This window comes from Phalacrocorax carbo, chromosome 5, assembly GCF_963921805.1.
Source record: "Phalacrocorax carbo chromosome 5, bPhaCar2.1, whole genome shotgun sequence".
Lineage (NCBI taxonomy): Eukaryota > Metazoa > Chordata > Aves > Suliformes > Phalacrocoracidae > Phalacrocorax > Phalacrocorax carbo.
The window spans coordinates 55,658,448-55,674,876 of NC_087517.1; the positions used below are offsets into that span (position 1 = coordinate 55,658,448).

Genomic DNA, 16,429 nt, shown 5'->3' on the forward strand with positions numbered 1-16,429 from the left:
AAATTCCAATTAACCTCTTAAATGTTCTGATCTGTGGATATTTAAATGCAATATGTTGCACATTTACTTTTTGGTACTTTTCTGCAGCACATACATGTGCATTTATGATGCAGGTTGGACTGTCAATATTGTACACGCATAGTCATGAGAAAATCTGGTGCCTTCTAAGATAAGAATAATGGAACTGCTGCATTAGGTGAGATGTATCTAGCCTACTCTGACATTCTAGTGGCATTTTGTTGTGTTCAATTGCCTTAAAGATTGCCGAGAAAATTAAAGGTCATTGTTTAATTATGTCTGACTTTAGTAATGTTTACACTTAATTACAGAAGAGGAGAACTTTAATATACTAATACGTAAAGAAAACAGATGACAAATGTTACTCGATTTGCAGGAGAGAAAGACGGTTCTGCTAGCTTTGCAATAATCTGGTTTTGAATTTTGAAAAGTAAAATTATTTTAGAATTATGATTGGGATTGGATTTTGTGAATTTTGGCACTTTTCTCCTCATTATTTAGACTCCAGAATGGTACTTCATGCTGTTAACACCTGCTGCTTTTCAAAAATAGCAGTGGCATAAGAAACATGATTATATTGCAGGATGGCTTTCTTTTTTATTACAAAAATTCAGAGGCAGAGTCTGTGACAGCCAAATAAGGAGAAGAAAATAGGGAAGAAATACCTCTTGTAGTTCAGCATAAGAGGGTGCTTTGGTGGATTTTTTTTTTAATTATGCCAGCCATTTATAGAACAAATTTTACATATTGTGCTTCAAGAAAGAGTACTATGGGGTAATAATACATGGATCATTATTTGGGATATAAAAGATGTTACAAAAATAAATAATAATGAGGGGAAATAAGGATAATAAAAGCACTGAAATGATGTCAAAGCAAGCAGAAGAGGTAGGATGATTAAGAGTAACTAGTCGGAGACTTGTATTTAAAGTGAAAAGGTGAGATGTAAACTTGAAAGTAGGAATAAAATGTATTTGGCTGCTCTGTGACTCTGTTCCCCAATCCTACAGATCATGCTGTGAATGGTTATTGTCCCTGGGCTTGGTTTGTGATAGCTTTGCTTACTAGGGGGAACTTGAAAGACTGGGTTTCCACATCATTTTAGGCAAGGACTGTAAAATGTAGAGATTTCTGTAGGCTCTGTATAAATACTGAACCGTGTGTTTACTAAGTGATTTTCAAATGTCTTTGTTACTTTAATCTCTGTTATGTTGTTAATGATATGGAACAAGATAGGGACTAATTAATTCGGGTTTATTTGCATTTTCAAGAGAACCAGAACATTTTTCCCCACCTTAGGAGAATTTCTTAGAACCTAATTAGAAGATGACTTGACAGATCTTCTCCCCAAAACTAACCAAAGCTGTCGTGTTTCTGTGGTCTTTATTCTGCATTTTGTATCCTCTCTTTTAGGTGGCTGGTGCTTCTCTTGGGGATGGAATGAACATGGGATGTGTGGTGATGGCACAGAAGCAAATGTTTGTGTCCCGAAGCCAGTCAAAGCTCTTGGTTATGCAAAACAGCTCTTAATTGGATGTGGAGCAGGACACTCCATGGCTCTTTGTCAAACTCCACATTAGACTTGGTACACCTGAAATCATAGCATCATGGATGTGGATGGACATCTTTGGATTGCCTAGCTCAGAAATGCTACAAGAGGATTGCCCATGATGCAGAAGAAGTTCTTTTCTAAGACTGAAGGGAAAGAGCATGCATCAAAAACTATAATATTTAAAAAAATGTTTCATGTGTCCTTTTCACAGGATTTACTTTCTTACCCACAGATAGAATGACAAACATTTTGCCTTCATGCAATACCACTGAAGAAAGAATGAAGTTTTCTTGTTCTTCTGAGAAGTCTTTGAGGAAGAAACCAGCTGCTTAATTGCTTATCATTGGTGTATAAGTTCAGTCTGAGGAAATGGTCTGAGAAGGTGGAGTCATAGGGCCCCTTCTAGTCTTTTATTATTGTATCTTTATGTCATGATGAGCGTGTGTTGCTCCCCTGCCAACTTATAATGGAGTTGTGAGCTCCCAGCCTCTCAGAAAATCCAGTTTGCGTCCTAGAGAAATGCCAGTGTACATAAATAGATGCATACATACATTTTAAACAGAAGATTAGGATTTAAAATGAAAAAAAGGAGACATAATTTGGAAGGCTGGCAAAAGGGGACAATGAGGCCCTTCTGAACTAGCTATATCTTGATTAAACTGTGAAAGGAGCAGTATTCCTGAAGAATTATCTTCTGTGCCAGACATCAGTTTATTACAGATTTACAGGGATACAAATTCGCATGAATTATTATTAACTTGCAAATCTAACCTGAATTTTCTGAAGCTACTGCTTAGGGAAGAAAAACTTCTAAGAGCTCTTGGAAACAATAGAAGAGTTCTTGTCAAAGGGCATAAGACAGCTGTAGCTGTTAAGGGCAGTTCATTCTGACACAGCACCTGTGTTTCCAGCTGCCTTCGAATAGGAAGATATCACAATCTAAACAGAAAGTTCTTACAAGTTCTCCAGCCTAAAAGGCAGACCAGAATGCTCTTGATAATTTCAGGTTAGTTCAGGCATCTGTTTCACAGCCCAACTGAGTTCAGAGCATGCCCACAGCACACGTTCCAGGTGAGTGCTTGGCAGAGAATGCAGGCCTACCTATTTTGATAGGAGAAATGAAAAAGTGTAAATTATCTTCATGTATTATTAGTTACCTATGTTGAGTAGAGTTTTGGAAGCTATTTATAAAATTGTTTTTCACACAAATACAGTGGATGCCATTAAACTGGATGTTTACCACCCACGATAGTTACATTTGCTGTGGTATTTGATGTATTTCAAGTTCTAAACATAGAGAATACTACTGTGTGGTAAATGCACCTTTTAATGAGACCCACTGTTGTTTAATTTTTAAAGCAGGCTTGCCAGGAAAGAAGCCTTACAGAATTACAAATACTCAGAGAAGCGCTCTTAGGAAATAGGACAGGAAGACTTTCTAATGATATATCAGCTTACACATGAAGGGGAAGGAATTAAGCTGGTAATAGGGGCTGCAAGGCTTTCCCCCCCTTGGTTTTACAGCAGTTAGAGTTTATGGCCTAATTTTCAAAGGCATTTTCTTTTTCTATTCAATGGATGAGAAATTTGAACTGACTGTGAAGCTGGTTATAACAATTGTATTGCAGATACTGAAAGAATCTATAGGAATAATCAAATGGGTCCTCTGCAAAAAGTGCAGAAGTAAGACTTCTGTTGTAAAGTGTTTTTTTTTTAAATCTATATGTTGGTTGTGGTTCTTCATGGCAATATACCATTCTGGGCTGTGACCTCTTGCACTCTTTACTTATGTTGCTATTTATGGACTCTCCTCACTGCCATTTTCTAGATACCTCTAGCCTCTCTATTATATGCACAAAACAGTTTCTCATGCTTTGTTTGGCAGTTCTCTCTGAGGTTTCTACCTTTGTTTTCCTCCAAAATCTGTGTACCAAATAAGCATGTTATCTTGTTTCAGTAATTGTACCCTCTGAATAATTCTGTCCCTTGATTAATCACAGCTGGTATGTGTGCCCTATAACATAGTGGTTACTGTACTGAGCATATTTTGACTGTGTATGCTGTTGCTGCCATTCATTTCAGACGAATACAACAAATTATGTAACAAATAAATATGACGTGGTTATTTGAAATGCTCCCTTTTTCAAATCTGTAACATGAACACACTCTTGGAAATTCAAAGTAGTATTTGGGGTGATAAGGAAGAAAGAAAGGAGTACTTTGGTTTGTTCTTGGTCTTGTTGTGTTTCATATCTGCATCTGATCTTCATCTTTGAATGGGTGAGAACTGTGTTTTCTCTCCTTTGTCTTGCCTGTATAGATTGAAAACTTGGGGAAGTAATGATTTTTCTTGAGAGCTTGACGTACTAAATGCTTTGTTGTCGGTCAGGACTTCTACATACTGCTGTAGTATGAAGAGTGAATAATAATTCATTGTAGGTGGTACATGGTTGAATGTCAGAAACAAGTTGTTGCTCATTCATTCAGAAATGATGCCCTGTTTTGTATGTCAGTATGATTTGTTTGCAGAATAAAACATTGCATGAAATCAGCTAAGGCTTTCTACTGTAAGAAAGGGAGTACTCGGTGAAAAGCTCATAATCAAATGAAGAAATCCCCTTCCTTGCTGGTATCCAAAGCTCAGTGACTGTTGCCTGTTGATGTCCTGATGGAGATGGTCAGTCTGTGTAAGGCAGAATGCAGAGCTGGTGTGCTGTCCAATGCTTCTGCAGTGCATGCAAAGACAGACTTCTTTATGCAGGTCTTCAGTGCTAAACAAAGAAAGCCTTTTAGGTAAGCATTCTGCATTCACATTCAGATGCAAATAAACTGACACGGTTTGTAATATATATACACACACACACACACGCATATATATAAAACACTGGGACAAAGTAAGCAAGTGTCTGTGCAGCTGCTCTCCCCTCCCATTTTCTGAGAATAAGCAAACCTGCCAATGAGCTGACATTCATGAGGGGGAAAAGGTGAACTTAATATCACAGCTTTGCTGGAGAACGAGCTGTGAACTGTTGACCTTCAGTCCAGAGAACTTTCAGGCTCTTGGGTGGAAGGGGAGAAGGAAGCTGTGTGTGTACTTCTGTTGTTTGAAGAGGAACTCAAGCTAGGAGATGGGCAGTTGTTGCTCATGAAGCCTCCATGTGCACCTGTGCAAAACACTCCTGTTCTATTTTAAAGAATGCTGGTAGGAAGATGTGTGTGTTGACTCGAGAAGTTTCTGTCTCTTGGAGGATTTGTTTAGGCTGCTTGGCAGTCATTGGTGTAATTTGACTTTGTGTAGTGTACCTGAGTGACTTGATGCTTTTCTGCTTAGAATGCCAGACCCCGTATTTGAAGTGTGTTCATCTTGAGGAACAATTCAGTCCTGCCTTTCTTCCTCTTTTTCCCAGTCACCACTTCTTACATGACACTGGCTTCCCTCCCCTATCTGCATGTTGTCAGTCCTGTTGGTGACTAACTAGTTCTTGCCATCTGCAGCTGCCATAAAGGTCACTTCTGCCTGAATGACAGGAGGTTTTGCTTGGCTACAGGGCTGAACACAGAGAAATTGAGGGGGAGGGGAAGAATGTGATTTGATTTTGCTTTATATGACATTTTTTGAGTCATAAGACTTAAAGATGAGGATGGCAAACAGGTGAAGGAGATCAGTTTGAATGTATGGGAAAAAATCTCAATGAATGGCAGTAAAGAGCCTTATGTTGTCAGCTAAAACATAGGGGAAAAGGATGGCAGAGGGGGAAGATAGATTCAAGATACAGGTCCTGAAGACTGAATAATCACCCAGAAATATCAGCATTCCATCCTGCCGGTATGGTGGGAGTGAGATGGGGGACAAGGTATTCTATTTCTTGGATGTTGTTATTCCCCCTCTCCCACTGTTCATTAATAATAATATGAATTATTGACCCACAATGGGTTTTCTTTCTCATTCATAGCACATCTTGAAATTTCCAGTTCTCTTCAGTTGGAACAGCAACATCCATCCTCACCTTCCAGTCTCAGAAGTCTTTTGATCAGGCCTGTGACCTAGTCCAGCACTTAATCAAGTACTTACTATTTTTTCCATTAAATTCCATGAAACTCTAGATCTGATTTTAAAAAGACTTAGGTAATTTTGGGACTTCCATTTCCTTTTCCCCTGTATTGAAAATCACGATGATGACAGATCTTTGTCACTGAAATAGCGATGTTATGTTTTCACCAAAAAGTTTCGTGTTTTCTTAGCAATTTCAATATTTTTACGTCATGTGGCAAGTCTTGCGCTTTTTCTTTTAACTAGATATATTCTTAAAAAAGGCTCCAGAATTTTTCATCAGTATTTGAGTCATGTTTGTGGTATTTACTACCAGCTTATAGTTCAGAGCAGCTGAAAGATCTGTAAAAGGAAGAAGAAAATACTGAAGTGGAAAACATAAGTCTTGCTTCTGAAAGGCTAGGAATGGATGCAGTCTGTGGTAGAGAATCATCTTGTGTGGTTTTGACTGTGCTTAAAAATTTGGAGTTTACACTGAATTTGCTGAAAACTCTGACACAAAAATACTTGGACATTTGAACTTTTGACATATCAATATCTTGATTTATGTACAAAAAAGAAAGTGGTTTGTGCTTTGTTCTTTTCTTCTAGCTTTTGTGCTATTTTTAATTCCTGATAAATGCCGATCTTAGATTTTTTTACTCCGTGTTAGAAAGAATGGTGTAATAGCCTTGAATTAAAATGCTTGGGTTGTATGGAAGTAGCCTGTTGGATGCATGTCCCGAAAAATAACTGCGAAGGGAGGTGTTTACCATATGTGCCTTTGAAGTTAATTTGGAGAAACTGCATGTGTAAAGCTGTTGTTATTTTGTAACCCACTTAGAGGTTGAAGGGACTGAAGTAAGGCACATTCGTTAGCTGTTGGCAGGTTTCATTTGGGTTCATCTGTCAGTTGTATCTCCATTCACCTGTTTTTAATGCAGGGGCAGTTTTTACTTATCAGTGCCCCTGTAGAACATGGAAAGAGAGTATGTGACTGAAAATACTGAGCAATGAAAATGGTCTCTGTATTTGAGTCATGACCTGGATGAACCACATGTTACCTTGTGGGAGAGTGAGGAAGCATAAATTTAGAGTACTGGGAGAAAACATTTTTCAGCTTGATTAGAAACAAGAGCAATAAATAAAAGCTGGCTGTGTGGATGAGAAGGTTCAGAGGTGACATTTATTTTGCAAAAATTCCTCAGGCATTTTTTTGTGACATGTCAAAATTCTACTCATTTTCAGACAAGTCTTTGCAGGTTGGGAGGCAGTTGAGTTTGCGTCCAGTTCCTGTGTCGGCTAGCTTCTCAATTAATTTTCATCTTTCTCATCTGTTTCCAGGTTGCTTTGCCTATGGACCACCTTGTAATTCAGATACAATGCAGTTTTGGTGGGAGTTCTGTCTGCAGGGTTTGGGTCAAGACTTTGTCACTGGAAATTGCAGAATTTCTATTCAATATTATTCCAGTGCTCCCTGAACATCATAAACTTATAAGACTCTGCATTTTTACTTTTTTTTAATATATATTTAGAAGTGGAGCCAAGAATTGGACAATTTTTATGTAATGTTCTGACATGATTTTTAGGGGTTTTTTTGTTGCAAATGTCAATCAAATCTAGCTTCTGTTTTGTTTTTACTGATTTGAATGCATTAAGACATGTGGTACCTAAATTAGGGCAGCAGAGGAGTTGCCAATCAGTAATGAAGATTCTCTGTCATTTTAACTGTGTGGGTGCTTAATTGTTTTCCATAATAATCCTCTGTTTCAAAGTACAAAAGAAAAGGGATTCCTAATGGGCCATTGTGCTCTTCTGCAGACAAGGAAACATGGCATCTTTTAAATAATGGAGAGATGCTTCTCTCCTCTGGTGCCTTAATTCTGAGTAGCTAGATATAATAAATAATCCTACTTAAATACTGCTTTTCCTCTTTTCATCTCAGAACACTTTAAAAGGGGGATAAAGTCAAAGAAACAGAAGCTGAGGCACAAAAAATTGAAATGACCCAACCAAGGTAACCCAGCATGTCCACAGTGGAGCCAAGAATAAAATTTCTATCTCCTGTGTCCCAGGCCAAGGCTCTACCTTCTAGGCTAGTGGTCCATGATGTTTTTTAGGTAAGCCTCACTGCTACTAATTCCTTCTCTCCTTGCTCTTCCTTCCTCCTCGCCACTGACTGCTGTTTCCTCATGTGCTCCCTTCCCTCCTACTTGCATAACCCATTTTTCAGACCCATCCTATGCCCTCCTCATTTCCCACCTCTTGTGCTACTGCTGCCTTTTCTCCAGTCACCCACTCACACTGACACCACCACTGCAAAGCATGGCTGCTACTGAGCTTATTTGCTTGGGGTCAAGCCACGTGTCTCCTGTTCGTTCTGGTGTGACTCACTGTCAGCAGCCTCTGCATAGATGTGTTGTCCCTGCTAAGCCCTTTGGGCCCAGAAGCTGGGCAGGTACCTGAGAGTGATATCTGAGCTAATACAACTGCAATACTTTGCCTTTTGCTGACTCTAACCTACGCTCCATGGGCAGCAGAGAAACCAGTGGAAGCCTTGGAGGATGCGCTCTTAATATTTGGTACCTGGAGATGTTTGGGCTTATGTACTTCCATAAAGTTCTTAAAATGCTTAAGTGAATGCTGAGGTTTGAAAATCTGGCTTTGCCAGCCTGAACCAGGGAATATCTCTTTCCATGGGGGCAAATGAATATGCTTAGTTTTAAAGCATTTGCTTTGTCAGATAAGGAAAGAAAGTCAAGAGATGGAGTTCTGGATCCATTTTCTAACTTGAAGTTCAATTTAAATTAAAATATTGTTCTTGATTGCAAATAAGCATTTGTATTCCCCTGAGAGAAATGTTGCACCTACAGTCCTAGATCAATGTAGATGCTTTGGGACTTCCGAACAGACAAATATTTTATGCCCAAACTCAAGAAAGTGAGCGAGTTAAAAATAACCTGCATAATTTAAGCACATTTTCATGAGGTGAGGTTAGTTTTGTGTGAGCTCAGAGACAAAGTTGCTTCCAGGATATATACGGAAAGCAGAGAGGTAGGCTGCCTTGTTTTGAAACTATGAAAAGGATATACAAAGTGGCAAAGTAACAACTGCACTTGGGTTTTTTTCAGGATATCTTTTTTGTAAGCAGCTCTGTGCTCAGTTCCTTTCTGAATGCCCTTCCCTTAACCCTGCTTGCTCTCTTCTGTATTTCAGTCTGCTCATTTGTCCTAGCAGCCATTTGTTTTAGTGATGTATTTTCTTTTTGGCCCTGAAACTTTAAGGAGAGAGAAGGCAATTTATGTGAAAAATCACTTTATCCAGATTAATAATTGCTGCGCTCGACTGTTATCACAGCGGTATTAGCTAGATTATTTTTTTTTTATGGAGTGAGAGATCAGAAACCACTTTGCATATCCTTGCTGTCTGAAATTGTAGTTGTGGAGACACATCAGGTTGGTCCAGAAGAAACAAGTACCTTCATGCAGAGGAAAAGCTATATCTGTAGAAGGTGTGCTTGAGATGTGCTTTTAACATTAGCAAGTAATAAACCATTAATTGTCAGCGGGTTCAGATGAAGGACCAGCATTGGGTCCTATAGTTGGGGGTCCGGTGCCAAAAGCTGAGTTTGCAGAGCAAGAAACCCAGACGTTCATTTCCTGCAGTAAACAGGCGGCGTGTAACAGAATATGCTTCTGCTCTTACAATGGTGTGAAGTCAGAAGTAGTTGGTGGTGTTATTGCAAGCCTGAGGTCAGAACCTAGCCATGTGTATAGTTTTAATGCTTTAATCAAGATACGTATCTCCTGTAGTGGGAGTGGGCAGGCTTGAAGGAATTATTGTTTGAATCATAATACCCCAGCAAAAGCTCCTTAAATGTAAAACAGCTGGGATGATGTGGTAAATTTGTCTGAGGATTCAGTGCCAGGATTCAGTGCAACAGCTCCTAAAATTTTCCAGTTGTCTCCCTCTTTCCCTGTGTGTTGTCAGAGCTGCCTCTGTTGTGCAAGGGAAACTGGGGTCAGATACACCTTAAGGTTTAGATCATCGCCTGAAGAGTGGTGCATGGGAAGTGCTCTACCTTTTATTTTCTGTTTACTTCTGAAGTGTTTATAGAAGTCACCCAAAAGACATGGTTACCTCAAATCAGAATCAGCTGAGAGGAGTACCGAAAGGAAAATGGGACCGGTAGATGTAAAAAGTAGCACAGAATGACAATTGCCTTAGGGCACGTGTACCCAACCTGTTAGCTAAGGCTCATATATATGCAAAGCGCAATGGAAGGGGGAGACCGACGTGGGATTTACAGGGCTGAATTTATAGTAATCCTTATGGTAATGGAGAATTTGAGCAGCCTTCACGCTGGGCCCTTGAGTTAGTTTTAAATGAAAAATGGGGCAAATAAATCTATTTCTGGACTTTTAATACATTGTAAGAGGAAAAGTTGTTCATTAGGCAACTTTTGGATCCTGGATCTTACCTCTGGAGGTAAGAAATTGCCCGATTATCAGATGAGAACAGCAGCATAGAAACAGTGGGAGAAAAATAGTTCTTGGGAGAAAGGATAGTCAACTGAAGTAGAAATCAAGTACATAATGCTACGTCAAGGACTACAAAGGAGTTTTCTAATTACATACAAATTCAGATTATCAGCCTTTCTTGTATTCTTAAAACACAACTTGAGATCTTCCTTGATTTTCCTTTTGGAGTAGAGTTTTGTGAAGACAAGGTCCAGCTGCAGTTGGTTTTTTTGTTTGTAATTTAGCACTTACCGGAGCCATGAGTGTTTCTTCTGGGTTTTTTGGGTTTAATCTCTATTTCTTCCAAACCATAGGGATACTATTCCTTTACATTTGCATTCTCATCAGCAGTCGCAGATGCCATTGCTTGCCTAGAAGGTTGCCAACTCCTTTAAGTTCCTCAGATGAAGATAAAGGTGTATCCTTCCTTATAGAAGTACTTTAACAAAAATGCTCAAGCAACTAGTATGCTGTTGACACATAGTCCATAGTTGTCATATGTAGCATCTAAAATGAAATTTAATCCCATTCGTTTCTCGGTTCTTACTGCTGCATGTTTTGTGTGGCAAATAAAGTGCGACTTAGATACTGGGATTTCTTTCAGAGTTTCATATCAGGTGGACTGCTGTGGCTCAGTGAAGAACAAGTGAAGGACAGGGCCCAAAGAAGTAAGAAAAACTGAATTCATTTAATCAGCTAAAAAGACAAACTTTTATTATTGTTGGGGAAGGAAAAGGAAGATACCTAGATAATTATAGGGTTTTTTAATCTTCCCTCATAAAATTACTAATGGTGTGGATTCTTCAGACATCAGTTGTATCAAGTGTTTGCAGGCTTCATTTATTATCTACTAACCAAAATTAGCATTGTAGAACCAAAGCAATACCAAGCTTTTTTCCTACGTATCTGTTGAGAACACTGTATTTATTCAAGATTTTTAGAAGCAAGTCTCTGGAAACCCCTGATCGCTTCAGAAAAGGATTCCCCTTTACACTATACAGCAGGCACTGAAACCATGATACAAAATTTATTTCATGCTAGAATTGTTTTGCATAACATTGTGCATGCATTTTACTCAGTACTAAATTGCATACAATGCTGTTGTCTTGTTTCTTAAACTTTGAGACCATTTATACTTGAGTATTTTCCTGATTTTGTACTATAAGTCCCAGTTTTAAAATAACACCTCTGTTTAAAATTCATACTGATTACTTATATGAACAATTTATGAAGGGTCTTTACGTTGGATCTATACATCAATAAAATACAACATAACCAGAGCTGGAAAATTAAATCTAGGCCAGCTGTTACTGTCAGGTCCAAAGGAAGGTCCCATGTGTCACAAGCATGCCAACAAAAACAGACAGGAAAAAGTTTTTCTTATTTTTATACACTTCTAGTTGGATTAAAAGTTCTTGATTTCCATGTCGGTGTGATGAACTGTGAAGGCGTGGTCAATATGACCGATGACTGCCTGATTGCACTTTTTAAAACCATTACTTTGTATCTTGTATACAAAAAGAAGCAATCCATAGCAAAGAAATGTACAGTTTTATAATGTTTTACATTTTGGCTACAACAATGTATGTAAAAGTAAAGAGCTTTGAAAGAAAATATATAACTTTGCTTTTTTTTCTCCTTAATCATACATGTGCAGTGTTTCTTGGTTTTGGGTGTTTGGGGTTTTTTTTGTTTGTTTTGGGTTTTTTGTGTGGTTTTTTTTTATTATTTTTGTCTTCATGCAATTCATGCTATGGAACAAAAAAATAGATTAAAAAAAAATTATCTTCTACAGTTTTGTTACATTTTGGCCGTAGAAAAAGCCTGCATCTCTAGTACAACTCCAAAACCACGAAGAATCATCCATAAAACCTGCATGGAACGAGTTAACTTTGTCCAAATGAGAAGGTCTTCTATGCCTGCACAGTTCCACAGAGATGTTTATTAGCCATCAATGTTCATCTCCATCTTGCCTTGTCAGGTCACTCTGACTGCCTCTGTTGGCATATATTTAGCAATGACTGGACTTTCTTTGCAAAGATCTGCATGTAAAGAATACAATCAGTACTTGAGCTTCTTCCCTGTGCTTTTCACATCAAGCTCGGCATCTTAGTTTTAAAAGAAGGAGGAAAAGGTGAAATAGCTACATGCAGAGGCAGCCATATTCTTCTTCAACAGGATTTTTTTTCCATGCAGTCAGCCAGACTGAGACCTCTCTACAGTGTGTCTGAGTATTGCTTTCAGCTTAAAATAGGCGCCCATGCAAAGTTTCATCCTACTGTGCTTGTTTGCTCAAACTCCTGCAGGGTTCCTATGGCTCAAAAATATCCTGAGAAAAGCAAAATCTTCCATCGTTGGCATGTTTCAGCATTGACTAAATGCCTAACCCATTCCATACAGAGCCAGTAGATCCACCATTAGCCAAAATAAGCGTATACTAGCCGATGCACCAGGAAGGAGATTATCTGGTGCATCCACCCTTCTATGTACTGATACCATGCAGCATGTATGGCCCACCAGTACTACGTAAATGCCTGCCTATTGTCATCTGAGTGCTAGTTAGGAGTGTTGTCACCTAGCATCAGTAGTAACACCATTCCCAGCAGGTGCTACTGTGAGACATTGCATCTTCAGACTTAGTCACCTGGATTATATGCAACATAGCATAGGCTAATTGAAAATAAAGCTTTTTAGACCATTCTCTGCTACTGATCCATGCTACAAAATAGATGGGATGGGAGACCAAGAACGTCTCACTGGACTAGGAGAGCTGTAGGGCGCAGACACTGAGGATAATCCTATCGCTTTTCCACTTATGCCAGCTATGCTGTTAAGGCTCCGTGACATTTCGTAACCTTCATTTAAAAGAAAAATGCAAAGTACAGCATTGGATCAATGACAGAATGGACTAAGAATGAGGTCAACATTGTAGCCAGTTCAATAGCATCTGCATGCACGGACATGCCGAGAGTAGTATCGCTTGCAACATGACTCAGAAGGCCTTTGAAGTACAGAACAAGTTTAAAAAATATATATGTATACATATATTAAAAAAAAAAAAAAATCATCATTTCTCAAGGATGGTCAGGCTACGTAATTGATCCTACAGGCAGCAACATGGTTGTACCCTAAGAAGAAAAAAGAGTCAGTGGGAGGGGTTTTCTGTGTCTCTGTCATACTTTCACACATACCTCTCCCTTCCACTTCATGCATTTTTGACCTCAGGCAAAATTAAGGTTTCTGGTATCTTTGGGGGTGGGAGGGGGAGAAGGCAGCAAAATCTGTAGAATTTGTTGTGTTGCTGTAGAGATACTACTCCTTTGTTCTCAGCATTTAAAAAAGAAAAAGAAAACAAAATTGCATGCATTTGGTTTCCCTCCCTCCCGCCCTTCTTTTTCAGACATGCACGTAAACAGCTCAGCAAGTGTACAGAGAGTTGCACAAACTATGGATGAAATTCTGTTGGAACAACAATTAAGATGCTCTCAATGTGTTTCAAACAGGCCAACAATATGCTGACATATATTACTCTTTAGCCAACCAGCCTCTGTTTCATTCAGTAACGAGAGGCGGTTGCAGTGCATCGTGAAAACCATACATTCCTCATCCCAAAGGATGTGCCATTTGGAGTGTTCCCCTGATCCACTGGAACCACCCGAACTCGCCCAAGCTGAATGAACACGGCCAATGCTTATCCAATACAGAATCAAGTAAAACACTTTGCTACAAAGGTAAATTTTAGAGGATATACTTTCATATGAAAGTCTTGTGGTCCAACTATATCTTTGTTGATGATAAGCTTTAAACTTATAAATACATACACTATCTATAACTGGCATTTACTATAACTATTGCCCATCATACAATGGCACATGGGAATTCTATAATCCATACTCAGTGTATGGTTACATAATACAATCTTTGCAGTTTTAAAATATTGACTATATCATATACTATATACAGTACACCAGTGATAAACACTGATTTGAAGAGAGATTTCTTTTCCAATTTTCCCATTCCTTATCAACTTTGATGCATATATATATATGTATGTAACTCTACTTTTGGTTTGTATGGTTTCCTTACGTTAAATTACTTAAACAAAACAGCCTATTTTAAGAAGGGAAGGCTTTTTTCATTTGATTTGACTTTTGTTGCTAAATAGGTAATTCTGACCATTAGCAAACTAAAATGCAGTTACTTCTGAGAGACCTGTAGCTGTCAGAAGTCTGAGAAACTAACTAGTAATGAGTTATTTATGAAAGGAAAGTGATTTTAGATGGATTATTTTCCAATTGTAAGACACCTGTGATAACAGATGTTCTCATATGCTTCTCTTTCTCTGTTAAACTAAACAGCTATGAATAGCCAAATAATTTGTTTTAGTGCTCTGTCAAGGTAGCCACATAATCATTTCATATTTCTTAAGGATGTTTTGCTTTATGTTTTACCTTTTCTGTCTGCCACATCCAAGTCTGTGCTCCTCAGAGTCTGGTAAGATCTGTGAGCTCTCCGAGTGGCAAACCTTCATTGCTATGAAATGTTAATTGGCCTCTCCTCAGAGAATGGGCTAGTTTAAGGACATTGTAGTAGAGCATCCTCCACTAAAGCTTACTGCACCAGCTGGGGTGGAAGACTCAACTCCCTAGCATAGCTGCATGGGGTAGTTACAGCTCCTCAGGCTTTTCTTTCTGAAAGAAATAGGTTAGAAACTCCAAATGCAGACATCAGGTGGTGGTTTCCAGCCCAAACGTGCATCTCTACAGCAAGCGCACTATCGCGTGCTACAGCTACAGCTGACTTTCTCTTATTTATTTAAAACGGTAGCTAACTACATGGTTACAGGACCCCAGCTACATACCCTTTCTTATTCCTCCATCAGGCGGGCAGGGATATTCCCCGGTTGATAAGAGGAAGCAGGGTCCATATCTCTCCCGAGTGCCAGAGCGAGTAAAGGGCAGGCCCTCATCAGGCGTAATAGCCTGGTCTATGTGGGGACAGTCTTCGTTTGCCAGCGCCGCCTTGGCCACCTCACCATTCAGTTTCGAATCTTCAAACATATAAGCAGAAGGCTATTGAAATACTATGCACTGTTTATTAGAGTTCCAGCTGCAAATTAAGGGTTCACAGCTAAAGAGTTCTATAGCGACACTATAAAAGGTAGCACATCTGTCCTAGACACTGCATTCATGTGCACTGCACCAAAATAAAATCAAGTCTGTTAAGTGGGAGGAGAAACAAAACGTGATCGCATTAGGTGTAACAGCAGCCACCTGTACTTCCACATAGTGGGGCAGTTTCAGAAACGAGCGTGCATTGGTTCCTAGTCCTGCGAGCAGAAGACTGCAGTTAGAAATTGGATTATGTTTTTACATGACATCGGATGGTGCATGAATGACCTGTTTGTCATGAAGCCTTCTGTTGCTCAGACCTTTGGAGAGGCAGTGGACTGTGAGTTGTGTTTTAGTATTTGAGTATATTCTGTTTGTGCTGATTTATACCTGTCTGCAATATTCTGAGGGGAGAATTCCTGCTCTTCCCCTCCCCAAAATTTACCGAGATTGTTTTATACTGTTCCCAGTATCAGTTGTGCAGAATGGTTGTACACGTTTTAGACACACAGAGTACGTTATGTATGGAAATACAACAGCAGAATGTGGATTTTAAAAAAAGCAATCAATTTTCTGATTTTCTTCTCTGGAACACATACAGTATTTGCAATGCTGCCACAGGACACTACATATAGAAAACACTACAGCAGGCCATAAATTTGGAAAGTAGATAGAGTAAAATTTACTCTCAGCTGTAAATAATGAAAATATGTTGTCAGATTTGCCCATTTTACTCCACACATTCCCATGAGGATAGACTGAGAATAGTATGTTTTCTCTGTGTGACTTGTCTGACATTTATAAAACAATTTAAAGTGCTGTTTGGTGTAGGATATATTTTAGGGTTTTAAAGTGCAAATTAGTGTATTGAGAATATACTCGAAATATGGCACAGCTCAATATGAGTTTTTTGGTTGAAGGGAGGAAAAACTAAGCAAAATGTGCTTTCTGAAGTTTCACAAATACTGAGATGTGTTAACCGAGTGGTATTGTCAGCATCCTACACCTCGGTTGCACAATGCTTATTACCTAGACACTGTAAGGCAATGGGTGGTCCTGCAAGTCTTTAAGGAAAGATAAACTCAACAAATAGACTTAATTTCAGTGCCTCTTCCAGAATAGCCTATTAGCTTGCTCTAAACGCTACATCATACTGTCATTTATTTTTGGGTGGTTTTGAAGCCAAGTAATAAAACAA

The 16,429-nt window shown here is 38.9% G+C and overlaps 2 protein-coding genes across 11 annotated transcripts in view; one reads left to right on the plus strand and one right to left on the minus strand.

Annotated features, from left to right (window-relative positions):
• The window catches only part of SERGEF (secretion regulating guanine nucleotide exchange factor), a 165,574-nt gene extending 153,811 nt beyond the window's left edge, over positions 1 to 11,763 (plus strand). For all 4 annotated transcript variants that reach the window (XM_064452593.1, XM_064452594.1, XM_064452595.1 and 1 more), the window contains one exon: positions 1,432 to 11,763. In XM_064452593.1, the coding sequence (XP_064308663.1) occupies positions 1,432 to 1,548 (117 nt within the window). In that variant the 3' untranslated portion in view covers positions 1,549 to 11,763. The remainder of the gene's footprint in view (positions 1 to 1,431) is intronic.
• Positions 1 to 16,429, minus strand: part of KCNC1 (potassium voltage-gated channel subfamily C member 1) — a 133,183-nt gene that overhangs the window by 7,039 nt on the left and 109,715 nt on the right. Inside the window, exons 3-4 of one of the 7 annotated variants that reach the window (XM_064452587.1) lie at positions 14,982 to 15,170; positions 10,808 to 12,162 (exon numbers count right to left, since the gene is read on the minus strand). The exons of 1 other annotated variant lie outside the window; for it this stretch is intronic. In XM_064452587.1, the coding sequence (XP_064308657.1) occupies positions 12,098 to 12,162; positions 14,982 to 15,170 (254 nt within the window). In that variant the 3' untranslated portion in view covers positions 10,808 to 12,097. Of the gene's footprint in view, positions 1 to 10,807; positions 13,249 to 14,981; positions 15,171 to 16,429 lie in introns of those variants that run through there. 5 more of the 7 variants (XM_064452586.1, XM_064452588.1, XM_064452585.1 and 2 more) reach the window with 5 other exon arrangements.